General features: G+C 49.7%; 1 protein-coding gene across 2 annotated transcripts in view; it reads left to right on the top strand.

Annotated features, from left to right (window-relative positions):
* The window catches only part of SH3BP5 (SH3 domain binding protein 5), a 72,581-nt gene that overhangs the window by 22,573 nt on the left and 34,873 nt on the right, over nucleotides 1–15,135 (top strand). For both annotated transcript variants that reach the window (XM_025882392.2, XM_025882390.2), the window contains exon 3: nucleotides 4,089–4,217. In XM_025882392.2, coding sequence (XP_025738177.1) covers nucleotides 4,089–4,217 — 129 coding nt within the window. The remainder of the gene's footprint in view (nucleotides 1–4,088; nucleotides 4,218–15,135) is intronic.

Below are 15,135 nucleotides of genomic sequence, written 5' to 3'. Positions count from 1 at the left end.
GTGCTTCACAGTGGAGCCTTCCAGTCAACTACCATTACTTTCCTTTTTGTGGTAAAACACGTTCTTCTTCGGTAATTTCTGATGGGGGCATGGGAGGTCAACTGAGACTTATGTATAAATAAATCAATCCACCATGTCTCCCCACTGTGCATGGCATAAAGTTCCAATGCCTTAACTCCACACACCTGCCCCTCCTTGTTCCAACCCCCCACCTGCCCCCTGGCCTGCTGTTCTTTGCTCATATGCTCCTCTCTCTGCGGCTAATGCCCCTGCAGCTCTGTCTGGGGAAATGCCCAAATCCCCTTTCTTAGCGGCCTGGCTTGGATGACACTTTGGGTGGCCTTCCCAGTTGTATGTCTATTGCACCGTGTGTATATCGAGGTCTTAGTATTTCTCACGTGACATTATACTTATTTATTTACTGCTTGAGTTTAAATCTTGGCTCTGCCATTTCCCAGCTCTGTGGCGTCAGGCAGGCTACCTCTGTGCCTCAGTTTTTCTCTTTGTAAAATGCAAATGACAGCAATAGCACCTGCCTGCTAAGGTTGTTAGTGATTGCACAAATTGATGGAATTAAAGCACTTCTAATAGTGTCTGCCACGTAATAAATTGCCATCTGCGCTCTACGTCCATCTCCCTCACAAAGACAGACTTGGGTGGGTTCTAGTCACCAGAGCCCAGAATAGCTCTTTGGCAAATTAAGTGTCCAGGGGCTGGGCTGGGCACCTAAATAAGAGGTGCAGGCCGGGTGTGATTCAAGCATGGGGGTTGTTGGGGCCTGGAAGGGGCAATCTCTTTCTGAAGGGGCATCTCATATTCTACTTCTAGGCGGGTGCCAGGTAGGAATGGGGGCCCAGGGTTGCCAGATTATCCGATTCTTTGCCTTTATGAGAAGTTTTGAGAGTCCACTTTTTTTTTTTTAATGGGTGTTCCTGGCATTTAGTACACAGTACAGACCAAAGGCACTAAGCTTACTGGCCCATAGGCCGCTGGTTTGGGGACCAATTCACATTTTACAAAAGAGCCCAGAGTGACGACGTGATCTGCCTTGGGTCACACGCCAACTGATTGGGCCCTCAGTTTTCTCACTGGTCTGGACGGGGTTAGCACTGGTGCTGCCGCCCGTGGTGGGGACTTTGAGAATTCAGTCATGCATGTGAGTGCACTTGCAAAGCACCTGCCTACACGGTATAACAGGTTGCTCCTTCTATCATGTCAGCCACGCCTGCCTCAGAGAGACCTCCTTGGTGTTTTTTAAATAGGACGTGGGTCTCTTTATATGCCAGGTGGTGGGGGTGGATTGTGTGCATTTACCGAGCGTCTGCTGGGTGTCTAGGAACTATTAGTTGTTTTACATTTGCATTCTCCTTTGTTCCTTCTAACCGCCCTCCCTATGAGATGTAAAGTAGCTATTGGTGATAAAAATGATTAATAAAGAAGTCAGCTGATTAGGGCCTCAGAGGTTTGGATGGGATTGGGTCTATTTCATATAGATATATTTCATGTGAAATATATGTATTTTATCTATATTTTATATATTTATATTTACATGTTTATTTTATATGTATGTTTTATATGTATGTAAAATATATGGAAAAAATTATATAAAAAAAAAATCCCAGACTTCAGACAACATGCCGCCTCCTACATATTGGAAGTTAAGTCCGAGAGAAGCTCAGTGGGGCCTTGCTAGTCCCCAGGCTGCCTTATGCACCGGCGCCTGGAAGACAAACCTAGTGGTGGTCTTCATCCTCAGAAGCTGTAGCAGGTGACTGTGGGCCTGGCTGGATAGACGAGAAGGGAGAGAAGAAGATGATGATGATGACGATGACGATACAGGACTGGGGCAGAGGACCAAGGCCAGTGTCAGAAGCAGTCTGGGGTTCAGCAGCTGAGAAACTGCCGTACAAGGCAAAGGCAGTATCCTCATATGCTGGGGTGCTGGCCTCATTTTCAAAGCCATCTAGCAAGCCCTGGCGCCATATGAGAGACAGGAATGAAATAGAAGTCAGCAGAGCCTCCTTCACCCCCATGAGCCATCCCGTTGGCCCAAGAGGCCCCTATGATTTGACATTTAGAGATTTCAGAGCGTTCCCTGTGAGGCAGGCCCTCTGCTGCCAGTGGAGCACACACGGGTTCTGCCAGCAGGATGGCTGCTTGGTCTTGGGGCAGCCCTGCGGCTGGTGTTCGTGTGTTGTTCCTCCTCTGAGTATCCATTTCCCCTCTCAAATGTGAGCCTCTCCCTTTACCCCCCCACCTCCCCGTGTGGCTGTGTCACGCAGATGCTAAAGGGAAAAGGAGTATAAAGGGGTGTAGGGTCTGTGTAGTACTAACGCAGCTCTCCGATAGGTCTTCCTAGACATTGGACTAAAGTCCTTCTTTTTATTTATTTGTTTGTTTGTTTGACAGAGAGAGACACAGCAAGAGAGGGAACACAAGCAGGGGGAGTGGGAGAGGGAGAAGCAAGCTTCCCGCGGAGCAGGGAGCCCGATGTGGGGCTCGATCCCAGGACCCTGGCACCATGACTTGAGCCGAAGGCAGACGTCTAATGACTGAGCCACCCAGGCGCCCCCCCCTTTTTTTATTTTTTATATATTTTTATTTGTAAAGTCCTTCTTCATTGCATTTCCTCCTTGGGAAGTCTGTGGATCTGGGTTTGTTGACTTTCACAGCATGGCTAACCCTGGAACGGCCCACCTGCCGGTTCCTCCCTTCCAAACTCTTATCGGAGGCCCAGGTTGCTCTAGCTGTCTCCAGCGTGGGTGGCCACCCTTATCTCTTGCCATTCTCCACATTCCAGACTTCTAGCTTTGTCCAGGTTTATTTTTTTGAAACCGCGTGCCTCTCCCTCTCCCCTCTCTGCTGGACATGGCTCCTCCGCTCGGGGCTGGATATTGCCTCTCCCTCCCCCCAAGTGAGCATTCGCACTTCTGGCTTCTGTGTCGGTGTTACCCACGAGTCTCCCTCTTGCCGCCCCCTCCCAGCTTACCTGGCCTGGTGAGGTGCTCTGCTGCTGGGTTCCATGACACTGGTGCCACTCTCATCCTGGCACAGACTTTTCTGGAATGGGCTATAGTGCATGCCTCTCCCACCAGACTGGAAGTGCCCTGGAGACAGGCACCAAGCCCGAGGCTCGGCAGGGTCTGGCATGTGGGAAGTTTCCACACAGTGTTTAGTGTAGACTACATCATGTGGTTGAGCACTCCATGGGAGTGTAAGGAATGGTGCCACCACAATGGACTGGTGGCCAGGGGTAGCTGGACTAGATGTCTTCCTCTGAGGACCCAGACAGAATTTTTTTTTCTTTTTTTAAGATTTTATTTATTTATTTATTTGACAGAGAGAGAGAGAGAGACAGCGAGAGAGGGAACACAGCGGGAGTGGGAGAGGGAGAAGCAGGCTTCCCGTGGAGCAGGGAGCCGGATGTGGAGCTCGATCCCAGGACCCCGGGACCATGACCCGAGCCGAAGGTAGACGCTTAACACCTGAGCCACCCAGGTGCCCTGCAAACAGAGCTTTTAAATCAAATCTAAGAGGGTAACTGGGTGGCTCAGTCGATTAAGCGTCTGCCTTTGGCTCAGGTCATGATCCCAGGATCTTGGGATCAAGCCCCACGTTGGGTTCCCTGCTCAGTGGGGAGCCTGCTTCTCCCTCTCCCTCTGCCTCCCCCCTGCTTGTGCTCTCTCTCTCTTTCTCTCTGTCAAATAAATAAAAAACATTTTTAAAAAACCTGAGTCGTCTACCTTCATATAGTAGTCACTAGCTATACTTATTTTTAAAATATAAATATATTTAATTAAAATTAAATAAATTAGAAACACTTTTCCTCGGTCTCAGCCAATTTTAAGTGCTCAGTAGCCAAATGTGGCCAGTGGCTACCATACTGGGCAGTGCAGGCGATAGAACCTTTCCAGTATCACAGAATGTTTCGGACAGTGCCACTCTAGACACTGTCTTGTGAAAGTATTTATTTCGGGGCCTGTAGGTTTGTGTGCAGGCCCTCCTCGGTGCTTTTAAGTTAGGGAAAGTGGATTTTCCCGGATGCCTTCTCAAGCCGGAACTGTTTCCTTGTTTTCTCCTTGGTGCAGGATGCTCGTCAGAAATTCCGCTCTGTTCTGGTAGAAGCAACGGTGAGACTGGACGAACTGGTGAAGAAAATTGGCAAAGCCGTGGAAGACTCGAAGCCCTACTGGGAGGCACGCAGGGTGGCGAGGCAGGTAAGGTAGCCCCGCAGACCATCTGCCCTGCCTCTGCCTGCCACGCCAAACCGGGTCTGGGGTGCACCTTCTAACGGCTGTGCCTCCTGCCGAAGTGTAGAAGCATGGTTCCCCGGAGACGCAGAATGCCTGTGACTTTGTAAATAGCTGCATTTGAAGACAGCCTCTTATTTTCCCCTCCCCCCACAAGCTGCTCCATTCCAGCTCTTGATGCTATTAATAGAGTGTGGGTGCTGGCATTTGGATGACCCCGTGAGTGGGTGCCACCTGGACGACGCCGAGTTGGTGCCCAGATCCACTCCCCAGCAGCTGGGCCATCTTGTGTGGCATGGGACCTAGTTCTGGCTTCACAGTGTGTCTTCTTTTGTCACCACTGATATGATGCAGTGTTGTGCTTGCAGCCCCTCCCAGCCTCTCATAGCCAGGCCCCATGAATGGGGGGTCGGGGTGGGGGCAGGAAAAGAGCCCCCAACACTCAGCAGGCCCCGGGGCTGGGGGCTTTCACAAACCTCCATCCACTCTGGCTTCCCCGTCCGTGTCTCTTCAGTGTGACTTGCCACCCAAAGTAGGCCTAGGCGGGGTGGGGGCGGGGGGGTGTCCAGAGTTTGGGTCCTGTCCCTCATGTGTGTTTATGTGATGGAAGCTGCGGTCTCTGCTGGTAAGAAAGTGTGAGCGACAGGTATTTGCACATCTACCATGTGCACAGGCAGGTGGAGGTGTGGAAGGGGAGATCATGGGAGGGTGAACCCTTGAGAGATGAAGCCCCAGAAATGGAGGAACATGTTCAGATCAGACCCATTGAGGGTCAGGGGCCAGGAGTTGGGCATTCTTCCCCTTTGCCCTGCCTCCATGCACCTCTCCAGTTTCTCATCAGGGGATCCCCCTGATGGCTGTGGTGGTTCTACCGAGATCCTAGGTATGTTTTTGGGTTTCACACTCTGAACCCTGAGCTGAGCTTTCTGTTTGGAGCCTGCCAGATATGTTGGCTTGTTCCTAGACAGAATAGCTGCCTGAACCCTGTCTCCTTCCCTGGCCAGCTGCATGGCCTTGTACATCAAAGTGCCAATTACTCACTGGTCTCCAGCAAGCTCTGAGCAGCCACCCCCCGCTTTCTACCTTTCTCTGGGCCCCGCCCAGGCCTCTGGCTTTCCAGGGAATGAAGCCTTCTCAAAAGGTGCTGGCCAGTCCCCAGGAGCTCCAGAACCCTGAGGTGTTGTCTCTCGAAAGTACCTGTGTCCCACAGTCTTTCAGGTGCACCCCAAGTTGGGGATGTCTTGTTCCCCCCCCACACCCCACCGCCATGTAGCCCAGAATAGAAGTATTCTTGATGTAAAATTGCAGCATGAAGGGTTTGAGAAGACATTTCTGATAATTAAATGTAAGCACTGAGGAATGCTGAGGAGATTATGAAATCTCTTTTTCTGAAAGTCTTCAATGCTTGAATTTGTTGCCTTCTGCCTCTCTGGAGCCCACAAATATCCGTTAAAACCACCCACGTGCCCGTGCCTCAGGATGATTAACAGTGGTCTGTTAAACCAAGCTCTTGGAGTTATGGCAGACGTTTCCCCACCTGGTCCCTGGAGCTTGGGTTTCAGCACAGAGCTGGCTAAAGGAGCGTTTGTGGTTCAGGGGCTGCTGGAGGTTGGTCCATTAGGTCACTGGCCCCAGCTGGTGGGAGGTGTCCACTGTTGGCTGTAGTCCTGTCACCTCAGAGTCTTTGAACTTCCCGGTCCCTCTGCTTGTCATTGATTTAACCCCAGAACTTGCGTGGTCCACTTCCTTGTCTTCAGGTTTCTGTTCCAATGCCACTTTATCAACAAGGCCTTCCTGGGCTACCATTGACGTAACTGCCACTCGCCATCTCTAGCACCCCCATCCCTTGTTCCTTGATTTGCCATTTCTCCGTAGCGCTCTGTCCAGCTGACTTGTTATGGTTTACTTGTTTATAATAGTGCAGTTCTGCGATGAACGCCTGAACAGCTGCATGAACGACGAGTTGGTAGGCCACCAGCAGAGCCCATGCTCCTCCTGGCCCGCCTTTGGCATTCTGAGCGTTTCTTCCATTGCCCTTGACTCCCAACTTACCTGCTACGTGGCCATGTGAGCAGAGGGGTAGGAACACAGCTGGTAAATCCAGCTTTGTCTGGGTTGGGTGCATTTAAATCTCATGTTGGGTAGGTCCCCGGTTGTCTGTGACACATCTGGGGTAGGTTTCACACCACTCTCTTCTGTACCCAAATCCTCTCTGATGGGGAAAGTGGTAGGAGGGAGCTGGGTTGGCAGGGTCCCGCTGCTGGGCACCTGTGACCTATGGCATTGCTCCTTCCTCTCATCCCTTCTCTTGGCTGGTGTGGACAATGATCGTGACAATTATGGAGTTCTGTGGGTGAGCCACTGAGTCATCAGGTCTCTTGAGATTATACCCAGACCCTGGGGGTGGCTGACTCACCGTCAGCCAGCAGAGGCCAAGATGATTGTTAAAGGAACCCCTGCCTTCTTGCAGGTGGGGCAGGAAGAAGGGTGGGGAAGGCCCAGAGTGACCCCTACCCTTCAACCCCAAGGGACTTTGTTGGTCTGTAGCCGAGGAACTGGAAGGACGCTCAAAGGCTGAGGCTGGGTGCGGATGTCACATTTCATTAGCGCACATGGTGGGCTGTCTGGGCTCGGGCCAGGTGGTGAGTCTGTTTGTGCACCCACATCCTCTGACCTTCCTGATGGTGAACGGGGTGCGGCGCCCGTCCAGTGGCTGCCAAGTGGGGCTTCCTGTTTTCTTTCTCTCTCTCATCCCCACCCCTTTCCTTTCTATATTTATGGACCCTCTGGCTGTGTACAGCAGGGACGGTGTCAGGAATGCCTTCAAAACATCTGCTTCTAGTGTGTATCAGGAGGCACTATGTTCCCAGGGCCTCTGCATCTTTGTCTATGTGATAGGGTTGGTTACTGGAGCAGCCTTGGCTCTCTCGTGAGGTTGTCTTTAGGATTTAAGTGAGATAACGTGTGTGTTTGACCGCAGAAGCCCTGCATGAGCTTAGGTTTCAGCTCCATTAAAGAAACTTTTTGTTGTAGAAAACTTTGAAAATAAATGAAGAAAATAAGTCTCCATGTCTTCTGTTAATATTTGATGTGTATCTCCTATTTTTTTTTATTATTTTTTTTGTGTAAGAGATTATTCTGTAGTGGTGGTTTTCTGCTGTCTGAATGCCCATGTGCATCCATCCAGAGGCCCAGTGGAAAGGAGACTTAAAGAGCTTCGTTTTCCAGAGTTTACAAACGCTTGTAATTATTGGGCCAGCAGAAATTCTATTTGCTTATCAAAAATTTGCATTAACTTTATTGTTCCCGATGTCATGTCAGATCAGGAATGGGTCAGATCCAGTCCTGTGAGGGTGAAAACCCAGCCCAAATTCTGCGGAGAGGAGATAGAACACAGCCCCCCCGACGCCCGGCTGGGGTGGGGGCAGGGAACTGGCTTTGATGGATTTGAGGGCTTTTGTCCTTGAGCTGGAGCTTGTCTGTAAGGCTGCTTTGACATATCTGTCAGCCCACGTGGCCTTCAGTCTTTGGCAGGGGATGTTCTGAGTAGAGGGCGGAGCTGTGTGACTCAGTAAAGCCTGAACAGCTGAGAGTGTTTCTGGCTTGCTTCGCTCCCTGGGCTCTAACTTGTCTAGCAGTGACCCTGGGCCTGTCATTTTTAGCGCTGCCGCTCCCCATGCTGCTGTGGCTGCTTATTTATTTATTTATTTTTAAGATTTTATTTATTTGACAGAGAGAGGCACAGCGAGAGAGGGAACACAAGCGGGGAATGAGAGAGGGAGAAGCAGGCTTCCCGCTGAGCAGGGAGCCTGATGCGGGGCTCGATCCCAGGACCCTGGGACCGTGACCTGAGCCAAAGGCAGAGGCTCAACGACTGAGCCACCCAGGCGCCCTTTCTTCTTATTTTTAAAGAGTGTGGAAACTATAGAACATACATTTTGCCATTTGGAAGTGTGTAATCCAGCAGCATTAAGTACCTTCATATTGTGGGGCCACGCCCACCACCATCCATCTCCAGAACTTTTTCATCTTCCCAAACTGCAGCTCTGTGCTTATTAGATGCCAGTGCCCCGTTCCTTCCAATCCCCTGCCCTTGGCAACCACGGTTCTACTTTCTGTCCCTATGAATAAGTACCTGATATAAATGGAATCATGCAGGATTTGTCCTGTGACTGGCTTATCTCTCTTTGCCTAACATCTTCAGGGTTCGTTCATGTTGTAGCATGTGTTAAAATTTCATTCCTTTTTAAGATTGAGTAATATTCTGTTGTATGGATACACCACATTTTGTTCCTTCATCCATTGATGAATACATTTGGGCAGCGCTCATTGTTTTTACATAGTTGCAATGTGTCAGAAGACTTGGCAAACCTGAAGAGCAACAGACATGCAGAACAGTGAGGGTTATTCGGAAGTTGCCTGTTTTGTGTTTATGGGGCCATGTAAGTCTGTGCCCCACACATAAGCTCCTTTGGGGAAGGTAGGCGCGTGGGAAGACATTTGAAGCTCGTGGAGTGACTTAGCTGTGGGACAACTGGCAAAGCCTGGCCTCTGAGCCAGACCTATTGGCTTTGAATCCCAACTTCCCGTGGGACTTTGGTGGGTTCCTGAATCGCTGTGCCTCAGTTTCTTCATCTGTAGAATGGAGTCGTGTATGTTAGCTTTTGTTGGGACACAAATCACCCCAAACTTAGTGGCCTAAAACACTTATTTAGCTCATGATTTTGCTGGTCAGGTTTTCTGATCTCAGGCTTGGCTGATGGCGTGCGTATGTAATCAGCTGGGGGGTTGCCTTGGAGGCTGGCTGATCTCCGATGGCTTTATCTGTCAGGCACTCGGCGGGTGGTCAGCTGAGGCTTCCCTGGTTGACTGGACCACATGCGTCTCATCCAGCAGGCCAGCGAGGGCTGCTGCTTGTGGTGTGGAGATTCCAGGAGTAAAAAGAACAAGCCCTTTTCAAGCCTCTGCCTACATCGCACTGGTTTAATGTCCTGTTGGGTAGAGAAAGTTCAAACTCAAGAGATGGGGGAAAAAACTCCACCGCAAAGCACCCGCAAAGTATGGTAGCCATTTATGCAACTTAACAACAGGGGTTGAACTAGTACATGTAAAGATTTGGATCAAAGAAAAAGAATCTAAGTTATTATTCCAGATGTATTTTGCTATCAAATGTTGTGTCTCTATGGTGAATCTGTTGCCTTAACAACAAAAGACCACCATGCTAGAAACTGCTGGATGGCAGAAAGAGTCCTGTGCTGGCTGAGAGGAGATATGTAAAATGTCAAGAATTTGAGGACTGGAGGGTGACCCCAGGTAACTGCTGAGTCGCCTGTGGGGGTAAAGTGTGCCAGAGGATCAAGAGTGATGAGGGGGGAATATCGGACTGACTTTTTCACTGATGGCAAGTGCTGTAAGCCCTAGCAAACAATGTGGTGAGGGTCTTGAATGATGGAGAGTTATGTTTCCCATGAAATGAAACAGCTCAAATGCATCAGATAATCCCTTTAATTCTTATGTTAATCGTCGAGGAACAGAGCATTGTAGTCTTTCTTTGTTGGGAAATTCTAGACATTGGTTTTGTTTGCAGAAGGCCCTCCATAAATGGAGGAGGAGAGGGCTAGGTTCCACAAAGTGGGGAGGTAAACTCAAGGATACGTCAGGGATGGGTTATTACTCTCTTTACTTGTTCGGGTATTTTTTTCCTTTGAATTTATCATTTTCTTTTACTCAACAGATATTGACTAGGTTCCTACCGATGGTCAGGCCCTTGTTTTAGGGACAGAACAGAACAAAGAGCCTAACTGTGGAGCTGGTATTCATTCCACTCTTAGTCTCATAAAAGTATGTGGGGTGGGGTGTTTTGGGCAGAAGTAGAATCTTTTGATCAGACTTAAAGTGTGGGTCCCCCCCCCCATTTGAGAACTAGAGCGAGACTGGATTACAGTGGGCTAGTGGATTGGCAAGTAAAAGTGTTTCTCAAAGTATTTTCTCAGCATCTCCCCTTTGTGCTGGCCACTGTGGAGCATAAAATGTGGTCCGTATCCTCCAGGAACCCCGTCAATACATATAAGCAAGGTGATTTTAAGGCATACGTTATTACAGTCCATTGTCATTATTTACAATAGTTAGGTTTTCCAAAGTCACTACCAATGCTGAATTAGGGAGGCATCCTATTGAAGCATTGCTCCTAGGGGAAATAGAGGGTCAGGGTCCTGAGAGCCTCTGGTCACATTTTCATCAACTGATCCATACGTAACCTTCTTTCATGTATGTCTTTAAAGACACCTTATTTAGGGGCCCCTAGGTGGCTCAGTCGATTAAGCGACATATTCTTTTTTTTTTTTTAAGACTTTTTATTTTTTATTAGAGAGCGAGTACAAGCAGGGGGAGCGGCAGGCAGAGGGAGAGGGAGAAACAAGTTCCCCACTGAGCAGGGAGCCCGATGCGGGACTCGATCCCAGGACCCTGGGATCATGACCGGAGTCGAAGGCAGACACTTAACCGTCTGAGCCACCCAGGTGCCCAAAGCGACATATTCTTGATTTCGGCTCAGTTCGTGATCCCAGGGTTGTGAGATCAAGCCCGTGTCAGGCTCCATTCCCAGCGTGCAGTCTGCTTCAGACTCTCTTTCCCTCTCCCCACTGTGTGCATGTTCTCTCTCTCAAATAAATAAATAAATCATAAAAAAATACAGAGACACCTTATTTAATATATATTTCTTCCAAGTAACTAATTATATACAGTACTTCCTTATAATACTAGCCAAGGAGGTTTGAACATTTTCCCGACCCTAGGTAACATGATCATATATTTATTTGGCTCTCAGCATCACAGTGTTGCTCGCTATGTTTTTTTTAATTGGTCATGATCTCCCATGCTTTGATACCAAATGGAGTCCACAGATTAGCCACTTTTCTGTAGCTTCCTCATGCACTGTGGACTTGACTTTAGCACTTACTGGAGCAGCTTCTTGTGGGGATCTGCAAATTTCCTCTTCCTTTTTCTGGATGTACCGTATTGTTGATTCATTAACATTAAACTCATGGCCAACAGCACCGTGACTCACGCCTGAATGAAGCTTATGTAAAAATGAAGCATATTTTTTCCATAAGGCATCTACGTCGTAGTCTTCTTGCACTTGGGAACACTAGGCAGCACTTCAGCACTAGGCTTGGGGGCCAATTTAAACAGCTGAATCCGACAAAAAGCACAAGTGTGAGAAATGTGGCACTGAGTAGACAGGGTGGACAGTTGTTTACAGCGTGAGAGCTGCAACAAGAAGGCCGAGTGTTGCCTTCCTGGTTAGGCTGCAGCCGGCAAGGCGCATGTGGAGTGACCGAACTGTTTTTGCTACCCTGTGTGCATCCAGATCCTGCAGGTGCTGTAAATATTGATTTTGGGATTACAAATAAGTTTTAGCGAGTAGGCAAATTTGCAAATGTGGAATCTGTGAATAACGGGGACCATTTGTACTCACCCAAGGGAGAGGCTCATTTGTTAGGTAACTGAACCCCACGGCCCAGGTGTAGATACTGTGTCGAAGAAGCCAGTGGGGTGAGGTGTCACTCTAGAGAGTGGGAGTGAGGGGGAAGCCTGAGCAGAAAGGCACACTGGAGCCCCAAAGTGCAAGAGAGAGTCTGGGTAGAAAAGACGAAAGAGTCGAGATCTGAGGGAGAGAAGCCCATGTGGGCATAACCTGGGGTAAGTGTGTTAGCTCAAGGGCTGTGGAACGGGAGCCTATGGGAGCTGAAGGCCCAGATGGGGAAGGATGGTGGCCAACTGAGGGAGTACCTCCAGACTGGGTTGAGAAGCTGTAGAGAAGCCACCGTGGGCTCTTATGTGTGTGGAGTTAACATTGTTTGAGATGGTAATTAGACAGATACTAAATATTGTGTCTTACGTTAATGGCGGCACCATCTTTTGAGATCTAACTATGTGTTAGGCACCATGTGTACTGCTCTGTGTGTGTGTGGGGGTAGGATGGGGGGGTTGTCATTTATCTTTCCTGTTTGTCCCTATAGTACAGATGAGGAAACTGGTCTTGGAGCCCAAAGACCATTACTTGGGCCTTTGCATAAACCCTTCTGGTGTCGTGGCTTAATCTGAGAGAATATGAAGGGAAGCTTTAACAGACTTAGTGGTTAACCAGCGGTCAAGAATGAGTCACAGGGAACTCCAGGGTTTTGACCTGAATAGCTTGAATGCCAGTAGGAAGTGGACAGTGGGGACCCAGCTTTGGGAGAAGGTGGTGAGCTCACCCTCCTGAACGTTACAGCTGTGATGGGGTGTGGCAGTAGGAACGTCATAGGCGAGGACATAGGGCCGGTTGGAGGTGGGGAGCTGGGAGTCAATATGGAGGTGGTGTGGAGTCAATATGGGAGCACGTGTGTGGAGAGAAGGGAGTCAGAGATTCAGGCTGGAGGGAAAGAGGGAGAGGAGAGGAATTTGAGCAGTCTTTGTATACCAGGCACTTTTCTAAATGCTTCACGTGTAGGAGGGAGGTACTTTTTTAAGTTCTGCAGGGCTGGAAAGTGAGGTAGAGAAGTTGAGTTATTCAAGGGGCCCTCTATGTCCTTTCATATCGAGGATCTACTAGGTCCCCAGGCTTGTGGAGTCGTAGGTCCCTTATGTACATTCTCTGGGTCTGCTCAGCAGACTTGAAGGTGGCATTACTGTCATGGTCAGACAGGGGGTACTGAGTGAGGCTCGGGGAGGGGAAGCGGCACCCCAGATCACCCACCTGGTGAGGAGAGGAGCGGAGATTTGAACCCACGCATCTGCCTAGTTCTGGCTGCCGCCCAGTGCTTGGCCCTCCTGAGGCATTTCGTGACAATCGGAAAGCCTGAACGGCACACTGACACATCTTAGGGGGCAGGTTGGAGCAATAACAGACGTGGAGGGCTCAAAAGAAGAAGTTGAGCTCATCTGTGCAGTTGTTCCCCTGTCTTTTCTGCCCCAGGGTAACTGTGAGGCTCTTGTTCCAAGCAGTCTGGGGCCCTTTGAAACTCCTTCCCCTCGTGGCACGCCCTCCTAGTTCTGGGACTCGAGCGCAGCTTCATTGTGCCTCCCTTCTTCCCGGTCACTATCATTTCCGCTGGCCTGCCTGGGTGGCAGCTCTCACGTGGGACTCGGGTGAGGAGGTCTGGGTCAGTGACGTCCTTCCCCGTGGCCCTGATCGTGTTCCCACGGGGCGGCCCTAGGCCGGTTCCTGGGAAGCACGTCATCCCTGCTGCCCACGGTAAGGGCAGGCGGTAAACGATGGGGCACCTGTCCCAGAGCAGAGCCCCTGCTGATTTACAGCAAGAGAGGGGAATGGACTATTAACTCCTCCTTGCCTGTAAGACTGTATCCTGCCTTGCAGTCTTGCTTGGAGGTCCTGGCAAAGAAGCAGCTGCATTTTGGAAGCTTAGATGCCTGATCAAGATGGGGTCAGTGAGGGCCAGCGGGGGTGACGGTTTGTGGCAGCTTCTGACCTAGGTCAAAGGCTCCTGACATGGGGGAGGTCTTGAGGCTTAAGTCGGAAGCCTCGCTGGAGCCTCTGCACCTCCTGCTTGGCTGGCTCTGCAGTAGGCATCCTCTACTGGGGCTGGAGCAGGAGTGTTGCTGATCTTGAGGTTTTCTCTTCGTGTGGTGCAATGGGCCACTTGCTTTGACCCTTTCCTGCCTGGCCATCTGTGGGGGACTGGTTGCAATAGGGTGTCAGCCAAGCAATATGAAGCTGGAGGTATTACCCCCCCCATTACCTTGTAAGTTGGGGGTTTTGTCAGGGGCGGTTCCCTGTCCCTTGTCCCCTTTGCCTTTGATGCCCAGTAAGTGCCACTTGGTGGGCAGCATGCTGCCTGAAGCCGACAGAGGTGGTTTGTCAAGGCAGTTTAGCGGTTAGTGGGGGATGTGGAGTTTTGTACTGTATTTGAAATCATGAGGCTCCTTGGATATGTCTCTTCTTTTCTCTCCTTCCGTCTTCAATAAAATGATTGCGTTAAGAATCGTCCCTTCCTTCCCCCTCTGTAAACCAGCCGTGTTCCCTGGAAGGGGTGGCAGGGTGACCGATTTCTCAGCTGAAGGAGATTCGAGTATGGGATGTATTTTTGCCACGAGTGTTGTCAACATGGATAGGCCTTTTTATGCTGTCAGGTAACGAGGTTTGGTCCCGGACAGATGATGATGTTTCTCTTGAGCACTTTTGGCTTACGTCTCCATTCCCTTTCCTCACCTTGGGGATCCACCCTCTGCCCACTCTGCTTTCCTTCTTTTCTCTTCCATTTCCCCCTCCCCTGCCCTCCCAGGGTGACTTCATATTCTCACCCTTTCCCTCTGTGAACATCTACCCCGAAGAATCGGATGGCCTTATTCACACTAAGTAGATGTGTGATAAGGCTTAAGTATTTATGGACTCTGGACCTTTGAGTACTTCTGCTTTAGAAACCTTCCGCTGTCTTGGGATAATCTGCTTCCCGTTGTGGAGTGCGGATTCCCAGCTCGGTGTTTGTGGCCCAGTAGGAGCTTCTCGACAGGTGTGTGAAGGGACCACATTCATCCCCGTAAGGGAAGTGCAGGCTGTAGCCAGGGTGTTCATGTGCGTGTGGTGGGATGTCCTTGTGGGGTGTAAAGCAGAGGTAGGGGCAGCAGATGGAATACAGGATGTTCAGTGAAACTTGAATTTCCGATCCCTTTTTTTTTTTTTTTTTAGGATATCTCTTGTTTCATGTGATATTTGGGACTTATGTAAAACTAAAAAAATTGTCATGCACCTGAAAATCAAATTTAACTGGGAGTCCTATATTTTTATTTGCTAAATCTAGCAGCCCTACAAAGGAGGGGAGCTGTGTTGAGTCATCAGCCAGATGGATAAAGTTGTTTTGGAGTCAGCCACCCCCTCTCAGGT

This window comes from Callorhinus ursinus, unplaced genomic scaffold (assembly GCF_003265705.2).
Source record: "Callorhinus ursinus isolate GAN/ISIS: 27379988/994484 unplaced genomic scaffold, GSC_fseal_2.0 scaffold1, whole genome shotgun sequence".
Classification (NCBI taxonomy): domain Eukaryota; kingdom Metazoa; phylum Chordata; class Mammalia; order Carnivora; family Otariidae; genus Callorhinus; species Callorhinus ursinus.
Note: the sequence above shows the minus strand (reverse complement) of the source record. Positions and strands in the feature narration are given on the sequence as shown.